A 22,066-nucleotide genomic window follows, 5' to 3' on the forward strand; every position below is an offset into this window, starting at 1 on the left:
ATTCTGCCACTGTGTACTCTCTGTTTAGGGCCAAATAGCATTCTAGTTTGCTCTGTTTTTTTGTTTGTTCTTTCCAATGTGTCAAGTAATTCTCTTTTTGTTTTCTCATGATTTGGTTGGGTCTAATTGTGTTGTTGTTGTTGTTGTTGTTGTTGTCCTGGGGCTGTGTGGGGTCTGTTTGTGTTTGTGAACAGAGGCCCAGGACAAGCTTACTTAGGGGACTCTTCTCCAAGTTCATCTCTCTGTAGGCGTTGGCTTTGTTATGGAAGGTTTGGGAATCGCTTCCTTTTAAGTGGTTACTATCTGCCCCGTGAGTTCCCCCAATTGTTTGTTACCGTTGTGTACTGTTGATAATCACAAGTTTACTGGAGAACTGAGACCAAGTAGAGACTTTGGACAGGGTGGATATGGTATAATAAAGGCAGTTTATTCAGAGGTAAAGATATCTGGAATCGCGTGCACGGACTCGTGCACGTGTGTAGGTCACCTAAATCATCAGAAAAATTGCCCCTCCTGAGAATTTTTTCAGGAGCCGCCACTGCATAGGGGTATTGTGTGTAGATTGAATATAAAAAATAATAAAAAAATAAATCAATTTCAGAATAAGGCTGTAACGTAACAAAATGTGGAAAAAGTCAAGGGGTCTGAATACCATCCGAATGCACTGTACATCAAGCATTTCACACATATTTTGCAGATACTGACTGTTAGCACTTGGTGATCTATAGCAACTTCCCACAAGAATAGGCTTTCGGTGAGGCAGGTGAACCTGTAGCCATATTACTTCAACAGCATTTGAAATGAGATCCTCTCTTGATTTTTTTATTGCTTTCCTGGGAGGCTTATCAGAGGTAGACATGACAGCAATATTTATATTTGAGCTGATAGTGTAGGGTGCACTGCTCACAGTGGGCTTCCTCCTAGGGCAAAACGTCTAAGTGCTAACAGTATAATGTTTATTTTCAATTTACAATCTGAAGGCTGAAGGATTGCAATATTTACCTGGAGCTAACCCTGCAGATAGCACTACTGGGTGATCTGAAAAGTCATAGTCAATCGATCAATAATATAATAATACTTTTAGCAAAAATGTTTATTTTCAATTTACAATCTGTAGAAACAATGAGAATAGAAGGGTTCAGAACTTTTGTGAAACATCACAGTACAGTTGAAAAATATATGGCAAATAGAAATCCTATATGGATGGTGTTAAGAGATAGATGGGTGGTGTTGAATGGAGTTGAAGGATGGGACTAATAACAACTAACAACAACTAATAACAAGATAACTAATAATGTAAGCATACTGTGTCCATAATAAGTATAAAGGTTGTAGGTTGGGAGCTTTTGTGAAGGAGCACAGTTAGAAAGATATGGCATATAGAAGCAAACCGGATGGACATCATGAAAATGATCAGAGAGGTTGAGAGTAGAAGAAGTTCGGTAGAAAAATCTAACAAAATATAATTATTGTAAAATTGACTGTGTCCATAAAACGTAGATAGTAAGTATAAGCTGGAAGTAGAGGCCTAAGCATTGTTGTTCACTTGTTTACTCCAAGTAGGGAAAGGGTGGCGGGGTTGGAAAGTAATAAAGGGGAATATATATATTTTTTAACATTTACATTACATTTACGTCATTTAGCAGACGCTCTTATCCAGAGCGACTTACAAATTGGGGCATTCACCTTATAGCCAGTGGGATAACCACTTTACAATATGTATATATATTTTTATTTTTGTCTTTTTCTTTTTTTGGGGGGGGGGGGTAAGGGGGGGTAGAAGGATTACTTTATCCTATCCCAGGTATTCCTTAAAGAGGTGGGGTTTCAAGTGTCTCCGGAAGGTGGTGAGTGACTCCGCTGTCCTGGCGTCGTGAGGGAGCTCGTTCCACCATTGGGGTGCCAAAGCAGCGAACAGTTTTGACTGGGCTGAGCGGGAACTGTGCTTCCGCAGAGGTAGGGGGGCCAGGATATGTATTTTAAGGATATGTATGTGTATGTATGTATGTATGTATGTATGTATGTATGTATGTATGTATGTATGTATGTATGTGTGTATGTGTGTATGTATATATATATATATATATATATATATATATATATATATACAGTGGGGGAAAAAAGTATTTAGTCAGCCAACAATTGTGCAAGTTCTCCCACTTAAAAAGATGAGAAAGGCCTGTAATTTTCATCATAGGTACACGTCAACTATGACAGACAAATTTAGGAAAAAAAATCCAGAAAATCACATTGTAGGATCTTTAATGAATTTATTTGCAAATTATGGTGGAAAATAAGTATTTGGTCACCTACAAACAAGCAAGATTTCTGGCTCTCACAGACCTGTAACTTCTTCTTTAAGAGGCTCCTCTGTCCTCCACTCGTTACCTGTATTAATGGCACCTGTTTGAACTTGTTATCAGTATAAAAGACACCTGTCCACAACCTCAAACAGTCACACTCCAAACTCCACTATGGCCAAGACCAAAGAGCTGTCAAAGGACACCAGAAACAAAATTGTAGACCTGCACCAGGCTGGGAAGACTGAATCTGCAATAGGTAAGCAGCTTGGTTTGAAGAAATCAACTGTGGGAGCAATTATTAGGAAATGGAAGACATACAAGACCACTGATAATCTCCCTCGATCTGGGGCTCCACGCAAGATCTCACCCCGTGGGGTCAAAATGATCACAAGAATGGTGAGCAAAAATCCCAGAACCACACGGGGGGACCTAGTGAATGACCTGCAGAGAGCTGGGACCAAAGTAACAAAGCCTACCATCAGTAACACACTACGCCGCCAGGGACTCAAATCCTGCAGTGCCAGACGTGTCCCCCTGCTTAAGCCAGTAAATGTCCAGGCCCGTCTGAAGTTTGCTAGAGTGCATTTGGATGATCCAGAAGAGGATTGGGAGAATGTCATATGGTCAGATGAAACCAAAATATAACTTTTTGGTAAAAACTCAACTCGTCGTGTTTGGAGGACAAAGAATGCTGAGTTGCATCCAAAGAACACCATACCTACTGTGAAGCATGGGGGTGGAAACATCATGCTTTGGGGCTGTTTTTCTGCAAAGGGACCAGGACGACTGATCCGTGTAAAGGAAAGAATGAATGGGGCCATGTATCGTGAGATTTTGAGTGAAAACCTCCTTCCATCAGCAAGGGCATTGAAGATGAAACGTGGCTGGGTCTTTCAGCATGACAATGATCCCAAACACACCGCCCGGGCAACGAAGGAGTGGCTTCGTAAGAAGCATTTCAAGGTCCTGGAGTGGCCTAGCCAGTCTCCAGATCTCAACCCCATAGAAAATCTTTGGAGGGAGTTGAAAGTCTGTGTTGCCCAGCGACAGCCCCAAAACATCACTGCTCTAGAGGAGATCTGCATGGAGGAATGGGCCAAAATACCAGCAACAGTGTGTGAAAACCTTGTGAAGACTTACAGAAAACGTTTGACCTGTGTCACTGCCAACAAAGGGTATACAACAAAGTATTGAGAAACTTTTGTTATTGACCAAATACTTATTTTCCACCATCATTTGCAAAAAAATTCATTAAAAATCCTACAATGTGATTTTCTGGAAATTTTTTTCTCATTTTGTCTGTCATAGTTGACGTGTACCTATGATGAAAATTACAGGCCTCTCTCATCTTTTTAAGTGGGAGAACTTGCACAATTGGTGGCTGACTAAATACTTTTTTCCCCCACTGTAAATATGTATATGTATGTGTATGTATGTATGTATGTGTATATATATGTATATAAAACATGGGGGAAGTGATGCAGACAATTACATTGATGGAAGTTACAATCTATTTGCAATATTAAGGTGATCTACTCCCCCCCCCACAAAAAAATAATCATAATAAAAATATGTAGGAGAGAAAGTGTACCCCCATGATTGACAGTCCAGAAAGGTCAGGAAAGGCCTCAGGCTTAACGTGAGAGTAGAAGATATGGTCCTGGTGAGCCAGCACAGAATCACCCAGCGCCGCTTTATATTGTCTACTGTAGTCTAAGACACAGCCCAATAAATATCTGTGCTTTTTGAGAGAAAAATACATTTATTTCACATAGGAGTGATCTGGTTCCAGTGGTGACCATGGAAACGGCTGGGATTACTCTCTGCAGACTGCAACTCAGGCAGACGATAGCTAGGTGCCCCCGCGCCTCAAGGTTTCACATTGATTTAACACACATCAAACCTCCACAATAAAAGCCTTTGATTTGCTGAGGAGGAATCCGAGATGAAAGATTCCGATACATTTGCATTTCAATGGTGTCATATTTTCTTTTTAGGCTCTGAAACATCTCAGATGACAATGGGAGACATTTTACAGTAACCACAGATGTCTCTCCTAGGCCTTGTCTCTGTCGTCACAGAGCTAATGTGTCCGAGCCAATTAAAAACCAAGCTCCATAAACTTCCGCTAATTACAGCAGGTGGCATACTGTAATAATGGAGTAGGTGTCAGGCCAAGAAGGTCATATGGAAATTAAATTTCACCACACGCTTATTGTTGTCTGAACCAGTCCAGATAACACTAAACAAAAGGCAACACCAACTCCGTTAGACACCTGTATGAATGTGCAATTTTGACCTGAGAGACTGCTGTGACTTGACAAGGAGTTTGGACTGTGTTGTCCCCATTATGCTGCTATGATCTCTCTCTCTCTCTCTCTCTCTCTCTCTCTCATTTTCCTGTGTGAATCAAGAATGGTCCACCATCCAAAGGACATCCAGTCAACTTAACACAACTGTGGGAAGCATTGGGGTCAACATGGGCCAGCATCCCTGTGGAACGCTTTCGACACCTTGTAGAGTCCATGCCCCTTATGAATTGAGGCTGTTCTGAGGGCAAAGGGTGTGGGGGAATGCAACTCAATATTAGGAGGTTTTTAATGTTTTGTGTACATTGTATTCCCAGATCATTATAAAATAATTTATTCAAATACTTGTTTCCAAAGTGATCCTTGATCACAGTACAGAAAGGCTCAAATTAAATATTGCACTCTGGGTGATAAGAAATAGTAGGACAGAACTGGCTGATAGAGAAGGAGGATGGATGGTTTGGAGGAGGATGGATGGTTTGGAGGAGGATGGATGGTTTGGAGGAGGATGAATGGTTTGGAGGAGGATGGATGGTTTGGAGGAGGATGAATGGTTTGGAGGAGGATGGATGGTTTGGAGGAGGATGAATGGTTTGGAGGAGGATGAATGGTTTGGAGGAGGATGAATGGTTTGGAGGAGGATGGATGGTTTGGAGGAGGATGGATGGTTTGGAGGAGGATGAATGGTTTGGAGGAGGATGAATGGTTTGGAGGAGGATGGATGGTTTGGAGGAGGATGAATGGTTTGGAGGAGGATGGATGGTTTGGAGGAGGATGAATGGTTTGGAGGAGGATGGATGGTTTGGAGGAGGATGGATGGTTTGGAGGAGGATGAATGGTTTGGAGGAGGATGGATGGTTTGGAGGAGGATGAATGGTTTGGAGGAGGGGGATGGTTTGGAGGAGGATGGATGGTTTGGAGGAGGATGGATGGTTTGGAGGAGGGTTGATGGTTTGGAGGAGGATTAATGGTTTGGAGGAGGATGGATGGTTTGGAGGAGGATGGATGGTTTGGAGGAGGATGAATGGTGTGGAGGAGGATGGATGGTTAGGAGGAGGATGAATGGTTTGGAGGAGGATTAATGGTTTGGAGGAGGATGGATGGTTTGGAGGAGGATGGATGGTTTGGAGGAGGATGAATGGTTTGGAGGAGGATTAATGGTTTGGAGGAGGATGGATGGTTTGGAGGAGGATGAATGGTGTGGAGGAGGATGGATGGTTAGGAGGAGGATGGATGGTTAAGAGGAGGAGGGATGGTTTGGAGGAGGATGGATGGTTTGGAGGAGGATGGATGGTTTGGAGGAGGATGGATGGTTTGGAGGAGGATCTTCAGCCCACTTAGGGTTTGTGGAAAGCTGAAGCTAATGAAGCTATAATGAAACATCACTTCAGTATCAGTCATCTTAGAGCTTGTGCTTCCCCATACACCATTCACAAAGAACAATAGCCAAAGGCAAAGCATCCTGTGTGTAATTAATGAATTATGCAAGTTAATAAAAATAACAAAATCTTTTTAGCGTGTCTTTTAAGTGGGTAACATCACCAATCCATCAAACAAATATTTTGCAGTTAAGAGCAGAGGGTGCAGGAATGATTGAGGGATTAGAATATGTTCCTTTTAAAGCAGGGCTGTCCAATCTCGAATCTTTACGACTATGTTGTCATTTAGGGCTGTCCAATCTCTAATCTTTACGATTATGTTGGTATTTAAGGCTGTCCAATCACTAATCTTTACGATTATGTTGTCATTTAGGGCAGTACAATCTCTAATCTTTATGATTATGTTGTCATTTAGGGTTGTCCAATCTGGTGCTTTGTGGATAAGTGTGTATATCAAATGAGTGACAACATAACAAATATTTAATCACAAATGATGATGTGGCCGGTGACACTTTGCTTCTAAAAGTCCAATATCTAGAAAACTTGACTGCTGACATGCAAAACATTTTAGGACTGTATCAACAGTGGACTAATGAAAAAAATACCAAAATATCGTTTTTGAGTGGATTTTCCCTTTAAATCAGACAGTATAGGGGTGTAGTGAACAATGATGGGCACTAGCCTTGTGAGTGTTGGTTTCCAAAAACAAATCCACTGGGCCGCTAATACGAGTAGGAGGAATCTCATTCAAGTCGAGGATGCTTGAACAAACAGCACAGACCACAAAGGTTACCTCAGTAATTACAGTGAATTATGGAAGACAGCGTGCTAAATAAAGTGTTCCGTTCTGTATCAAGATACATAAGATTAATATAGGTTAATTGCAACTGTAGAACCAGCGGAATAGAAAGACAGTTGAGAAAGGCTCATCTAATTATGTCGACAGACTCATAATAAAAGGTCAGCCAGACTGAAAACCTTCCAGATTGGAGGTTTGAATGAATATATACAGTATATATATATATACATTATTACACTCAGTTGACTGAAAGGCAGGCAAAAATAAAGCCATTGAGTTGCATTCGACATGTTTTGAGTGTCCATTTAGTGGCCTTTTAATATGTATGCACACATGACTGACTGTAAGACACTTTGGCCACTCAATGGACAAAACATGTCGAATGCAACTCAATTTATTTTTGCCTGCCTTTCAGTCCACTGAGTGTAAGAATGACATTGAGGTTATATATGTGGAGCAGCAGTGAGAACGTTTCATGCAAGCTGTATCAAACCTTGAAATCAGCATCACTTCATTCATATGGGATCATCCTTTTGAAATATTCATGATTCTGGGGCTTTGTAGGCTAAAAAAATCATGCTCTGAAACATGTGCAACAGGCATTGCACTGAGACCTGTCTCTTTGGGAAATCAACAGCATTCATCTGTGACTGGGTCTATGACTGGGTCTCTAGACCTCCATTCAAGGGCAGGGGGGAGGAAGAGAGAATACACAGCGGAAAGCTTCCCCCTCAGGTGTAATTAGTATTCTGCTGCTTCCATAGCATTGCTCTGACTCTACTGAAGGCATAGCCTCATACCATGATGGGCACGGGATTATTTTGCATTACAATCAATGGCACCACCTAACAGTTGCGAGCTGTGATATGTAACTGTATGTGTGTGGCGTGTAGAAGCTATATCCCTATAGCCATAAATCGCCATAAACAATGCATAGCCATTGTGCCTTGACATTCACTGTCAGATTCTCTGACAAAATTGCTGTTCATTCATACAAAAGCAAAATTCCCTTCTAAACACAATACAATGGAAAAAGCCTTTGGCTCCGTGGGGTAGAAAGGTACGCTTGAATAGTAGAATCATGGTATGTGGGCTTTAGAAAGCCTGTTAAATAACCAGAATGAATGGAATGGAGTGATGACTGCAGATACCTTTTCAACCCGGCAGCCAGAAGAGGACTGGCCACTCCTCAGAGCCTGGTTCCTCTGTAGGTTTCTTCCTGGTTCCTGCCTTCTAGGTAGTTTTTCCCACTGTGCTTATGCCTCTACATTGCTTTGTCTCTGGGGTTTAAGGCTGGGTATCTGTAAAGTACTTTGCGACAACGGCTGATGTAAAAGTGCTTGATTAATTGACTGATTGGACCTGTCAGTCACCCCCACTGATATGTCCCCTGGGTGCTGTTCTAGGTTATCAGGATAATCTACCTTTATTAATCCTCCTCCTCATGTCCTCCCCTCCTGCAGATAACTCTTCTCACACACTATCAGACAGACAGAGTTGACCCAGGCAGGTTTAATAAAGGCTGAATGGAGACCAATTCCCTGGTGGAGCTCAGTTGCCATTGGCCAGCAGGAGGACGCTTCATTAACACACATCACATATAACCAGCGATTTAAACACCACTCGCCACGGTTACTGAACCTGCTTGGGCACAAATTATATGCAAAGCCCAAAAGCCTTGACAACAACATGGGTGATCCTGTTTCAGGAGGGGCTCCGACATCCTCCAACAACCTTATGCACCTCCTCACTCACAGTCGGGACTAATCATCATCCTATTGGTGTCATCTGTGTCTATCAGTTCACCTGTGTATTTATGCCCTCACTTCCATGTGTTCCCTTGCTCAGTTTTCTCTGCTAGTTTCTCTATGTCCAGCAGTACTACTCAGTGTCTGATCGGAGATCTATGTACAGGTACTTGAGAAGTGTTCTCCCTGTTTCGTTATTTGTTTCAGTCTTAGGTGTTTTGGCTGTCAGCCGGTTTTTGGAGACTTATTTGCTCCGCCTTTCTTTTATCGTGATAGGTCCGTTATTTTGTATTTTGGCGTCGGGACCACCAGTAAAGATCCTTGTTTCACCATCTCTGCCTACTGCCTACTGTATATCCTGCAACACACCTGGGTCACACCTCACCCCAACCCTTACATGATCCCAATTTGCTATTGAGGGCTATCAATACTTTTTTTGACAGTAAAAGGGAACTTGTCCAAGAGAGTCACATGGTCAGAAGATTCTCTGAGTATGTCTTGAGTTGTTCTTGTTGTCAACGTCTGCGTGCCCTAGTCTCAACCATGTGGGATTTAAAAGGACTTGTCAAGCCTTCTCATTATGACTGAAACAGGGGAAAGGTAAAGGCACACATTCTGCAACAATTTATTTTGCTAAAACATGGTAAAAATGTTTTTTAAAGAATGCATTGTAATACTTTCTCTTGGGCGACACAATAGAAGAGAAAAAAAAACTAGACGAGCTGAGCCTTGGTATTAAACCCGGAGCAGTCTAAATTAGATGGAGTATTTTATAATGATGTGTAAATCTGTTTCTCTGTGGGAACAAAACATACTACAAGACAAAGAAAATGAAAATGGAGGTGGGGAAGTATTACTCTATTAGGAAACTATAGGGGAGAAAGGACATGAATGCTGCAAATTTCTCTAATGTAATTCAGAACTTCCATAATTCAAAGCTCGCAAAGCCGCATGAATGGCTAATGACCAGTGAAAGAGGAATTCATTATTTTGGTATATATTTTTTTTCTGCAGACAGAAAAGAGGATTTGCATGTCAAACTGAAAGTTCTAAGGTCAATTTCATTTTCAATACCTGGGGGCATTTTGTTATATATTCTATGGAGGAGTGACTATTGTTGTGTCATAGACCGTGTATTCTACACCAGTTAATCCTCTAATAGGGGTCTCCTACATAGGTGAGGCGAATCGATTATATATGGGGTGGCAGGTAACCTAGCATCCCCTAGGTGAAAAAATCTGTTGATGTGCCCTTGAGCAAGGCACTTAACCCTAATTGCTCCTGTAAGTAGCTCTGGATAAGCGAGTCTACTAAAATGTAAATATTTAAATATATTCACAGACAACGACGCTCTCACATTACTGTGTATGTGTCATAAACCACAGTAATTAAATGAGATATAAAACGACAAATATAAGGTTTCCTACCCACGTTTCAATGCTATCAGATTAATCTTCCAAAGTACCCTAAAATATATTCTGTAACAGGGCATTAAGCCACTAACAATACATTATCCAGGGCTGGATTGCACTTCAAAGCCCCGTAGTGAAACAGCGTTATCTTCTGGAATGCTTGTTGCTCCCTTCAGGAGATGGGCTTGTTGTTGTTGTCTGAGTGTAGGTAGCTGGAATATACTAGACACTTCACCCTGGAGAGTGAGGGGGAGGAGCTCATGGGAGCTCTGAAACAGCAAGACTACTGATAAGACCACATATTTTTTTTTTTTTAAGGCCTAAAAGGTTGCGTATGACTCTATTGAAATAGCATTGTAGAGTTAGAGCATCTGAAAGGGAAATTGAATGCAAAGGGCTAGGCAAAGAGGAAATTGAATAATCCCACTGGGCACAAACGTCAGTTTAAGGTCTATTTTCAATTTATATTTGGTTGAAATAATTCACAATGGCATTGGATTTGATGACTTTTTGCAAATCCAATCAGTTTTCCATGCTGATTCAATGCCATCACATTGACTTTTTGGGTTGAAATGACGTGGAAACAACTTGATTAATGTCCAGTGGGATGTCTGTTTTGTTCAACACGTTTAAATTCCCAGTCTGCTTGTGGGTTTGAGTTTTTAGGGTACGATATGTGGATTTGAAATGGGTAGAACCTCAAAGTACTTGGTGTAAAACTACACTGTGTCGTTTTTTTGTCTCACGTTTGAAATGTTTCTAAAACTGGTAAGGTTTACTGTGATATGGCATTTAAACCCATGACTATTGACATAGGAATCAACATGGTTTTACCTGTTACAACTAATCCAAGCTGACTGCATTGACCCCAGGTCCCATCTTCTCCTCCGCTGCTGTGACGGTGTGATGACGGGACGTGTGTAAGTGAGTGAAGGAGACCCAGTGACGCAGGCAGGATAAACACCCCTGGGCTGTGAGCAGAGGAGGCAGTGGCGGGAGTGTTTTGATTCCTTAATCTGCAGCTCGCTATAATCCAACGCTTGAGATGCTAATCCTTCAACCGTGCCCTTTTTCAATTGGTGCATGATGCAACTGCCAGCTTGTCAAGGGATATGTGACAGTTTGAGGAGATAATGGGTGTACTGTGTGAACTTTCCTCAGCATACTGATGTGAATCATACATGGTGAATGAGTACAATAACACACAGTGTACGCACCTGGACCCATATCCACAAAGCGTCTCAGAGCAGGAGTGTTGATACAGGATCAGGTCCCCAACCTGTCCATGTAATCGTATTCGTTATGATCTAAAAGTCCAAACTGATCCTAGATCAGCCCTCCTACTCTGAGAGGCTTTGTGGATACGGGCTCTGGTCAAGTCATGACTGAAATCATCCATGGGATATGGATAGTGGAACTGGATAAAACCCTGACACCCCTGCTCCCCAGACGTACCAGGACAACAACAGAACCAGCCATGACAGACATCAGCATTCAGCTGAGCAAAAAATCATCAACAAAGTCGGTCCTTGAGGTCATTCCTTAATTTAATGTTACGTTCCTACCACAATTATGGCAGATATTTAATTAAATCACAGAATTCAAGGCAAAGACTGCACATCAGACTTAGATTACATTTGGGTTAAATATCACATATTTTACATACTCATGTTTTATTCATTTAAGTTCATTAAAGTGAGTATGTATGTTTATTTGTTTTTCTGTTTGTCTTAAACTTTAGTCTATGGGGGGGAAGGAATAGGTCTATATTTTGGGAAGAAACCTGAATTCACTTAAAGTTTTTTTTGCTGTACTCTGTCTCAAGCTAAACTTGCAAAATTATTTAAATTGCAAAGATTAGAGGGCAAAGAGTGCTATCCTCTTCAATTTTGCACAACTGCTCACGTAAGCTTTAGCGTAGGTACTCTGTACCTTAAGGCTCTGTAGGGCACTGTCGCAAGAAAAGTAGTCTACACTAAAATAGGTCTGCCTCAAGAACTTCTTATGCAAGAAAAACCTGCCATCTCATGGCTGTTCTTCGTCCATCGTCCTTGGCTATCATTGATGATATCAAACTCCCTCTCTGCAGACTGTCCGATTTAGTATATTCTGAATTATTTCTAAGTTCTCTTCTAGCTTCATAACACTGGCAACTCTCTTGTCTGTCTAAGCTCGGTTGGAGAAACTGGTCCGGTGAAAAGCCATTTGCCCTGGTCTACTGTGTCTTTAAATAGGAAAGACAGATTCATGTCTTTCTGTGTTACACGCAGTGGACTTGATACATTTAGGATATATCATAATTGCTTCCCATCTCATCCCAAATATGAAACTCCTATATACACAATAACTGTGATTTTGAACAAGATGATCAAATCATCTCATTTTAACTCTCTGGAATTGGCATGTGGTTAGGGCTGATATCTAAAAGTACCAATTGTTCAAAGAGTAGCGAGGAGACGTTAAGCCTAAAATGAAACTGGGGGAATCACTGGCCCTTATGCCACCAAATGGGTGTTTAATCAACCATTCAGAACTATATAATTAGCAAGTGGATGTGCCCATTCCCTCCAACATAGCTTCAATTACGCAGCCATTCATATGCATAACTTGTATCATTTTTCAAGGCCTTTTAATTGGCTGAGTGGTTTTTGTCGTGCTATTCAATCAGACATGGCTGCACATTTACTGCCTCTCCTGACTGTTAGCAAAGAGGAAGAAGTGTTTGTTTTGATAGAAAGTTCAACGCTATCCTGATTTTGGGAAAGTTGAACTATGATGATATCATAATAACTATAAACTGGGTGGTTCGAGCCCTGAATGCTGATTGGATGACAGCCGTGGTATGTCAGACCGTATACCACAGGTATGACAAAACTGCTCTAATTACGTTAGTACCCAGTTTATAATAGCAATAAGGCAACTCGGGGGTTTGTGGTATATGGCCAATATACCACGGCTAAGGGCTTTATCCAGGCACTCCGCATTGCATCTTGCTTACGAACAGCCCTTAACCGTGGTATATTGGCCATATACCACACCCCCTCGGGCCTTATTGCTTTAATATGTCCTGTAGGCTATAGGCCTACACATTTGTCTGGAAATAGAGTTACTAGGAGTAAATAATCAACTCTTTATGATTCCTTGGCTTTGTAGCTCAGTTGGTAGAGCATGGCGCTTGCAACGCCAGGGTTGTGGGTTCTATTCCCGCGGGGGGCCAGTATGAAAAAAATGTTTAACAAATAAATGTATGCACTCACTAACTGTAAGTCGCTCTGGATAAGAGCATCTGCTAAATGACTAAAATGTAGTACAGTGCATGACATAACTCAACTACAGTAAACACTGTTTTGTAGCTGCGGGCATCATGCATGATTTCCACAATCCATAAGGAAACTGATTGTGAGTGGAGTCATGTTTTCATGCAACCACAAGCTCTTACAGTTTTCTGCTCCAGTCTCGTTGTTCCATAACATTAGATCATCACTGCTCATTTGTTGCAGTCCACGATGCTGCTTTCACAAGACATTCTGCTCCATCTCCCTGTTGTTCCAGTGTCATATGTTCTACAGAAGTGTGCTCCTGACCCTGTCTGCACCCTGGGACATTAGTGCTGTGGGGGCCTCGTCTGCCCCCCTGGGACATTACCGCTGTGGGGGCCTAATTTGCACCCTGGGACATTGCCACTGTGGGGGCCTCGTCTGCCCCCTCGGACATTACCACTGTGGGGGCCTCGTCTGCACCCTGGGACATTGCCACTGTGGAGGCCTTGTCTGCCCCCTGGGACATTACCACTGTGGGGGCCTCGTCTATGTAACACAGAGCAAGGTTGTCCAAAGCCATGTGGCTCCTCTTCTGAGGACCATCAGGGTCCATGGAGCATTGTATCAGACCAGGCTCTCTGGCTTTTCTAGAGCAGCACAGGGTCACCTTGGTGATGAGGGTATCCAGGGGTTGAAGGGAATGCATCCAGACAGGCAGGAAGTCCCAGCTCCGCAGCCTCACTGGCAGACAGCCTGGCCTGTGTACCTGCAGCATGTTCACCACAGACACCAAGAGGAGGGCCACGGCGAAGGGCACGCCCACCCCAGCCATCACCTGCCAGCCTGCCATGGAGAGGGCGAAGACGAGCGAGGGCAGGAGCAGGAAGCACAGAAGCAGGTAGAGCACAGCGAACCAGCGGTACTTGGCCGTACGCTGCCCCAGAGTCCTGGCCATACGGATGGGCAGGCGGGTGATGGGCACAGGGTACCACAGCAGAATGCCCAGTATGTTAAAGAAGAAATGACACAAGGCGACCTGTAGAACAGACCAGGGTAATGCAATGAGAGATCATGGAACACAAGTCACTGTAAATAGACAAACCACTGTGGAAAGTATAACAAACAACAGCTGTGTGAAGGTCCAGTTTAAAAGGATGAGAATTATATACCTGGAAAGCTGCAGCCAGCTTGTCCCCTGGGCTTGCCAATGCTGCCAGGATAGCTGTGGTGGTCGTGCCAATGTTGGACCCCAGGGTCAAAGGGTAGGCACGCTCAATGCTGATAACACCAATACCTGAGAGCACAAATACAATGCCATCACAGAGCCATGTGATGGGGCTGCAACTCCATAGACTGAAACTTTGTTTAGTAGAGGAATCGGATGGTTAGTGAGGAGACAGCGTTATTTAGTTCCAGTTTGGGAATAGCAGTAGCTATTCTGTGTGAGAAAGACTTAGTCTCCATGCCTGCACAGCGGATCCTAAACTCCAGGGGATTAACCAGCTCAGAAATGGGGATTCCATGGAGCCGCAGCTCCTCCAATGCTCCGTGGGAGAGTCCAGCCACTGTGCAGTTAATTATTGCTGATCTCAGAACACTGAAGCAGATCTGTCCCCCAGAATGCCGGGGATTAGACAGCATGAAATGCATCCTCCTCCTCCATCCTCCTCCTCCATCCTCCTCCTCCATCCTCCTCTCTGGCTAATAATACACCTGGCTCCATCATCAGATGCACATCATTCATTCCCAACCCAAACCAACCTTAATTCATATTAATATGACCTCTTGTTTCTCCTGTAAGTGTTTCATCAACGAATAGAGCAAAAACAAGCCCTGAATTTTTCAATTGGGTTAATGCCCCAATTGAAATTAATGAGAAAATGAATGCCTTACCAAGGCTTAAAGATTAACTAGTACCACCTCCTCATGAACTCAGACACCGCCAGAGGAATGAGCCATTTGATCTCCTGGTCAGGTCGGCTGGCTACAGAATAACTTTAGCTTGGAAGATTCCAGGGCCCGTATTCTTAAGCATCTCAGAGTAGGAATACTGATCTAGGATCAGTATTATTATTAATTAGTATTGATACGTTTTGTCTATTAGATTATAATGAATAAGAATACGTAGTGGGGGGGGGGGGGGCTAATTCTAGAGGCTAGATTCAATCAGATTCGCTCTAGCCGACTCCCACATAGCTCTTGTTTTGACGTGTTGGAGGTGGAACTGTGTTAGAGCTGTCAGATCCACAAGCGGCTCCTGGCGTTATACCTAAAGCGGACATTGCCATTGGCTGCAAGGAGTCGCATTAAGAGAAATCCCATGCAGCATTGTTTATAAGTTCTAACCCTGGAAAATAAGTAGTAGTTTATTACAGTTTTACAGTGGGCCATACCTGGGAGCTAAAAGCTGAACTACAGTACACAGCACATACAAGCCAACATATCTCAGGGTGTTTAAAAAGCAAAACAAATAACTATAACAAATAGGAATGACAGTCAATAGGCCTAAACTATAACGTTCTGAATACTTCAAGCCTCCATCAGATGGAGCGACAGTCAATAGCAGCAGACTTGAGCAGAGGTTAGGTGCAGGTGGTCAGCCAGGTGTCTTGCTGTCTGCGTCTTCTCCGTGTGGTAGGACAGAGGGAGGTGCAGGTGATCAGCCAGGTGTCTTGCTGTCTGCGTCTTCTCCGTGTGGTAGGACAGAGGGAGGTGCAGGTGGTCAGCCAGGTGTCTTGCTGTCTGCGTCTTCTCCGTGTGGTAGGACAGAGGGAGGTGCAGGTGGTCAGCCAGGTGTCTTGCTGTCTGCGTCTTCTCCGTGTGGTAGGACAGAGGGAGGTGCAGGTGATCAGCCAGGTGTCTTGCTGTCTGCGTCTTCTCCGTATGGTAGGACAGAGGGAGGTGCAGGTGATCAGCCAGGTGTCTTGCTGTCTGCGTCTTCTCCGTGTGGTAGGACAGAGGGAGGTGCAGGTGATCAGCCAGGTGTCTTGCTGTCAGCGTCTTCTCCGTGTGGTAGGACAGAGGGAGGTGCAGGTGGTCAGCCAGGTGTCTTGCTGTCTGCGTCTTCTCCGTGTGGTAGGACAGAGGGAGGTGCAGGTGATCAGCCAGGTGTCTTGCTGTCAGCGTCTTCTCCGTGTGGTAGGACAGAGGGAGGTGCAGGTGATCAGCCAGGTGTCTTGCTGTCTGCGTCTTCTCCGTGTGGTAGGACAGAGGGAGGTGCAGGTGATCAGCCAGGTGTCTTGCTGTCTGCGTCTTCTCCGTGTGGTAGGACAGAGGGAGATGCTGTTTGTTTTTTATCTCCCTGTGCACTCACTCAGGATACAGTCCACTCGTTACTTTGGAGGAATGCTCTTGAATTCCTCACTGCCAACTGCATTGTGGTTCGCCTCATGGATCAAGGAAACCATAGAAACATTCCCAAAGTAGGCCGATGTATTCAAATCAAAACAGCTAGCTAGCTAGCATTGTTAGCTAGCCATCTTCAAAAGCTTATTTGCCATTATTTATTGGGCAGGAAACTTTTTTATTTAATTCAGACTAAATCTATACTTGTTTGGCTATTAAAAACATATTAAAATGATTCACACAAAAAACACATAAAATAAGAAAAATATTTACAAATATTTTGGCAGCCTAGGCTGTAATCCACACCTCGATTAGGCTGATAGAAATCCTCATTATTTAATTTCAGTGTCATTATTTCTATGTAGCCTACACGTTCTCATTCTGAACTTTCGTGACAATGACCACATGAGCGACCGCTCACCGATTTGACAGTTCCAACACAGTTAAACCTCAGACACATCAATCTACACACAATACCCCATAATGACAAAGCAAAAACAGGTTTTAAGAAAAGTATTCAGACCTTTACACAGTACTTTGTTGAAGCACCTTTGGCAGCGATTACAGCCTCGAGTCTTATTGGGTATGACACTACAAGCTTGGCACACCTGTATTTGGGGAGTTTCTCCCATTCTTCTCTGCAGATCCTCTCAAGCTCTGTCAGGTTGGATGGGGGTGTTGCTGCACAGCTATTTTCAGGTCTCTCCAGGTATGTTCGATCGGGTTCAAGTCCAGGCTCTGGCTGGGCCACTCAAGGACATTCAGAGACTTGTCCCGAAGCCACTCCTGCATTGTCTTGGCTGTGTGCTTAGGGTCGTTGTCCTGTTGGAAGGTGAACCTTCGCCCCAGTGTGAGATTCAGAGCGCTCTGGAGCAGGTTTTCATCAAGGATCTCTCTGTACTTAGCTCTGTTCATCTTTGCCTCAATCCTGACTAGTCTCCCAGTCCCTGCCGCTGAAAACATCCCCACAGCATGATGCTGCCACCACCATGCTTCTCCGTAGGGATAGTGCCAGGTTTCCTCCAGACGTGACGCTTGGCATTCAGGCCAAAGAGTTCAATCTTGGTTTCATCAGACCAGAGAATCTTGTTTCTCATGGTCTGAGAGTCTTTAGGTGCCTAATGGCAAACTCCAAGCTGGCTGTCATGTGCCTTTTACTGAGGAGTGGCTTTCGTCTGGCCACTCTACCATAAAGGCCTGATTGGTGGAGTGCTGCAGAGATGATTGTCCTTCTGGAAGGTTCTCCAATCTCCACAGAGGAACTCTAGAGCTCTGTCAGAGTGACCATCGGGTTCTTGGTCACCTCCCTGACCAAGGCCCTTCTCCCCCGATTGATCAGTTTGGCCGGGCGGCCAACTCTAGGAAGAGTCTTGGTGGTTCCAAACTTCTTCCATTTAAGAATGATGGAGGCCACTGTGTTCTTGGGGACCTCCAATGCTGCATAAATGTTTTGGTACCCTTCCCCAGATCTGTGCCTCGACACAATCCTGTCTCAGAGCTCTACGGACAATTCCTTCGACCTCTTGGCTTGGTTTTTACTCTGACATGCACTGTCAATTGTGGGACCTTATACAGACAGGTGTGTGCCTTTCCAAAACATGTCCAATCAATTGAATTTATCACAGGTGGACTCCAATCAAGTTGGAGAAACATCTCAAGGATGATCAATGGAAACAGGATGCACCTGAGCTCAATTTCGAGTCTGATAGCAAAGTCTGAAGGTCTGAATACTTATGTAAATAGGGTATTTCTGTTTTTTATTTGTAATACATTTGCAAACATTTCTAAAAACCAGTTTTTGCTTTGTCATGTGGTATTGTGTGCAGATAGCTGAGGATTTTTATTTATTTAATCAATTTTAGAATAAGCCTGTAACATAACAAAATGTGGAAAAAGTCAAGGGGTCTGAATACTTTCCGAAGGCACTGTATGACCTAACAAAAAAAAAGATCTGCTTTGTTGGTACCGGTTAATGCGGGTTAACTCTGAACTGATTTGATCTAGTCCTAGATCAGCACTCTTATGAGCCCAGAACTTACAAAGTGATCTGCATGGTTAATAGTGTTTGTAACGCTCACCTATAAGAGGAGTGATGGCGGAGGTGAACACTGAGCTGCTCTGGACCACAAAGGTCAGGCCAGCCCCCACCAGGATGGCCAGGTAACCTGCCAGCCAGCCAAACGGGTAGGGAAAGTCTGGAGGAGGGGAGAGAGGGGAGATTCACATTACTTACAGTATGTGGAGTTTCAGTAAAGAGCTTTCAAGGGAAATATGTCAGATGCTGGGATTGTTGTTTTATTTTACATACTGTATAATCTACCTCTGTGTTTTATCACAGCTTTGTTTTCCTCACACAACCTAAATGTTGCTATGCTTACTAAATGACTACGTCAGCTATATTGTAGTGCTAATGAAAAAGCTTTGCAGAGCCTATGGGTGCCAACTCAAATAAGCTATGCAGTGCCTATCGACGCCACCTCAAATCGGCACCACCTCAAATAGATATTCATTGCAATCATATACCACAGGACCCCCAAAAAAAATCATAGCTATGTTTTCTAAGCTCAATCTTCCAGTCACATTTTAGATCACTCCACCTGTGTTGATGATCCTCTGAATGACCTTAGCCACCTGGCCTTGGAGCAGGGAGTTAAGCAGCTTGACCAGCAGCACCAAACAGGTGCACAGCAGTAGAAGAGAGCAGGCTAGCAGAATGAGGCCTACCGCCAGGTCGGACAACCACGAGTCCACAAACAAATGGTTGCCTAGGGACATCAACAGAGGACTGGGTCAGTCTTTCTACTCTGCTGCTTTTATCTGTCACTAAAGGCCCACTACGGTTCCAACTAGCACCCCCAGCCTCAGGACTGTAGTGGGATCAGTATGACTGTCACATATTTCCCTGTGACAGTACTTTGACACTCGCTCAATTCCAAGAATAAAAATGATATTTATTTACATTTTTTTATATTTACAAGTAGAGTCATGTTCTGTGTTGTCCAGGTTGATACATTTCTTTGCCAGCAGGGTTGTATTGACGTACAGTTGAAGGAATCACCGACAGAAACATTCACAGAGGACTGCAGGAGGATGAAAGAGAAACATCTGTCTTTGAAACCACCAAACCAGTGACTGCAGATATTTTGCACATCAAGAGAGGCCTGTGGCATTGGGTCTTACCGTTAGGATGTGACTCTTACACCATACCCTCACCAGACTCCTGTTCCTCATGGCCTCGTCTCTCATGGCGATGCCTGTGATGACAGACTTATCCAACTGCAAGGATAAACGGGAATATAACATAATATCGATCAATGTGAGCCAAGCTCTTTCTACATTCCTAGACATGTGACTCATGTGTTTGACCAAAGCCACACAGTGCAGACTGTTTACCCACACATTTTGCCCAACCCCAACAGTACCTTTATGATGAGTTTGGTGAGTGGTTCAGTACCTGAATGATGAGTTTGGTGAGTGGTTCAGTACCTGAATGATGAGTTTGGTGAGTGGTTCAGTGATGACCTTGAGCATCTCCGGGGCCTCCTCTCCAGAGCTGATGTGGAAGGTGTCAACCACGGCCTGAGACAGTCTTCTCAGCAGGCCTGTGGTTGCCTCCAGGGGCAGCAGCACCAGCACTGACAGCCAGTTAAAACAGTCATGCACTGTCGCTCCAGCAAATGCCCTGCAATCCACAGGCCGTGTTATTATAAATCATGCATGATGCCAAACTGTGGCGATACTTGGTTCAGGGTTTGTTTAAATCCTAAGGATTTACAGGAGAGGAGGATACACAGCCGTTTCTTACCGTTCAAACTCATCCCTCTCCCCAGCCTGCATCAGAGCAACGATGGTGTTGGTGACGGACGTCCCAATATTGGATCCCATGATGATGGGGATGGCAGACCTCACATTGAGTACTGCACGAGCAGGCACAACATTAAACCACTATTCACCTATATTACAAAGTCCATTCTTTAAATAGAAATACCCTTTCATCTTGTATTGAGGGAACACATCAAGAAATATCCTTTCATTTTGTATTGACTTAGGTCAGTTGCTCTTCCAGTAATCCAGACCTATTGTACAGTAGAGCGCAGTACAGTAGAAGGTGTGTGTGTGTGTGTGTGTGTATGTGTATGTGTATGTGTATGTGTGTGTGTGTGTGTGTGTGTGTGTGTGTGTGTGTGTGTGTGTGTGTGTGTGTGTGTGTGTGTGTGTGTGTGTGTGTGTGTGTGTGTGTGTGTATGACTTACGTCCCGAGGAGACGAGGCTGACGATGATGGAGGTGGAGGTAGAGGAACTCTGGACTAGAACCGTCACCAGAATGCCCACCACCATCCCTGCCACCGGGTTGGACAGGATGGCATTGTCCTTGAAGATGTCTCCAGCCACCTTACCTGTCCGCCCAGAGGGGAACACACAGCAAATATTTTTTTTATGCCAATGTTATAATAAATGATCTGAGAACTGAACCATCCGCTTCCTGTGTCTGAATCTGGGTCATATCCTGAGTCGTGATAGGATGGATGAACCTGAATGAACCTGAGGAAGGTTACCTCCCGCTAACTGGAAGGCAGAACTCAGGACATCCAGCGAGCAGACGAACATGTACAGGAAGAGGAGGAGCAGGGGGATCTTGGAGACGTTGATGAAAACGGATCTCATTTTCTCTGCCTGAGTCTGGGACTTTGAGGAAGCAATATCTGCAGGTTAAAATAACAAGTTTTAAGCTATTGTCATAGTGAGATGAACTACTAGTTGGTTAATGGATAACCATGCATGAAAACAAACAATTATTCTGAATTAAATGGTTTACTTTTCAACATTATGCCTGGAGTGTTGCAGGTAAATCAGTCACACTATATTCCATTCCTGGATGTTTCAATCCCCTCCTCCACTTACCATTTGCTTTTGTGAGTGGGGATTCAGGCCAGGTTTTCGGAGTGTCGGGAAGGATGTCTCCCTCCAGGTGTGACTGTTGTCTCAGATATTTCCTCTCTGCCAAAGCACATGATGAGTCCTGGAGGTGCATGTCTATGTCCAGTTGAAGTAATATAGAAATGACATTAGTGACCACAGTAAAGTCAGATTACTGCTCCGGTGAGCAATCTTTCTAAAGAATGGACCCAACAGAACCTTAGGAATATGAAAATAAGCCAGTTGGAGCTGTTGAGGTTAGACTTTAAAAATATAAATATTATTTTGTATAAAGTAGTCAACTTTGCATTCATTCTTGATTTATTTATTTTGTCATTTAAAGGGTGTAGATTTTTGTATTTTATTCCTCCGTTATGCTAATTGTTCTCATTAAGTTATCTTTTAGTACAATATATTTTTGCATTTAAGCTCTTTGTGGATCTACACCCTTTAAAATACAGATCGAAACGCTGTTTCAGCAAAGCATAGCGGCTCTACAAAGCCTGGTGGTAGATGAAAGGTTTGGATCCTGTCTTCACTATCTCTGGGGCTGCTGAGAAGGCTGAACATTAAGCCAGTAGTCTTCCACTTCAA

General features: G+C 43.6%; 1 protein-coding gene across 1 annotated transcript; it reads right to left on the minus strand.

The window, feature by feature from the left end:
• Positions 1 to 13,204: 13,204 nt before the first annotated feature.
• LOC121541331 (sodium-dependent phosphate transport protein 2A-like) lies at positions 13,205 to 21,587 on the minus strand. Its single transcript, XM_045216740.1, has 11 exons — positions 21,458 to 21,587; positions 21,112 to 21,258; positions 20,809 to 20,952; positions 20,361 to 20,472; positions 20,042 to 20,237; positions 19,736 to 19,831; positions 19,515 to 19,635; positions 19,153 to 19,320; positions 18,634 to 18,750; positions 14,380 to 14,504; positions 13,205 to 14,246 (listed from the first exon to the last, which is right to left on the minus strand). The coding sequence occupies exons 1-11, from the start codon at positions 21,585 to 21,587 to the stop codon at positions 13,608 to 13,610; spliced, it is 1,995 nt and encodes a 664-aa protein (XP_045072675.1). The 3' UTR covers positions 13,205 to 13,607.
• Positions 21,588 to 22,066: the final 479 nt, after the last annotated feature.

This window comes from Coregonus clupeaformis, unplaced genomic scaffold (assembly GCF_020615455.1).
Source record: "Coregonus clupeaformis isolate EN_2021a unplaced genomic scaffold, ASM2061545v1 scaf0785, whole genome shotgun sequence".
Lineage (NCBI taxonomy): Eukaryota > Metazoa > Chordata > Actinopteri > Salmoniformes > Salmonidae > Coregonus > Coregonus clupeaformis.

Bases quoted from the DNA above. Each gene is read 5' to 3' on its own strand.
- LOC121541331 (XM_045216740.1), bottom strand. From the start codon at position 21,587: ATGCACCTCCAGGACTCATCATGTGCTTTGGCAGAGAGGAAATATCTG. The intron at 20,238-20,360 runs GTAAGAAACGGC...TGTGGATTGCAG, and splicing joins GAGAGGGATGAGTTTGAACG to GGCATTTGCTGGAGCGACAG. The intron at 19,321-19,514 runs GTAAATAAATAT...TGATGTCCCTAG, and splicing joins ACTTGTAAATATAAAAAAAT to GCAACCATTTGTTTGTGGAC.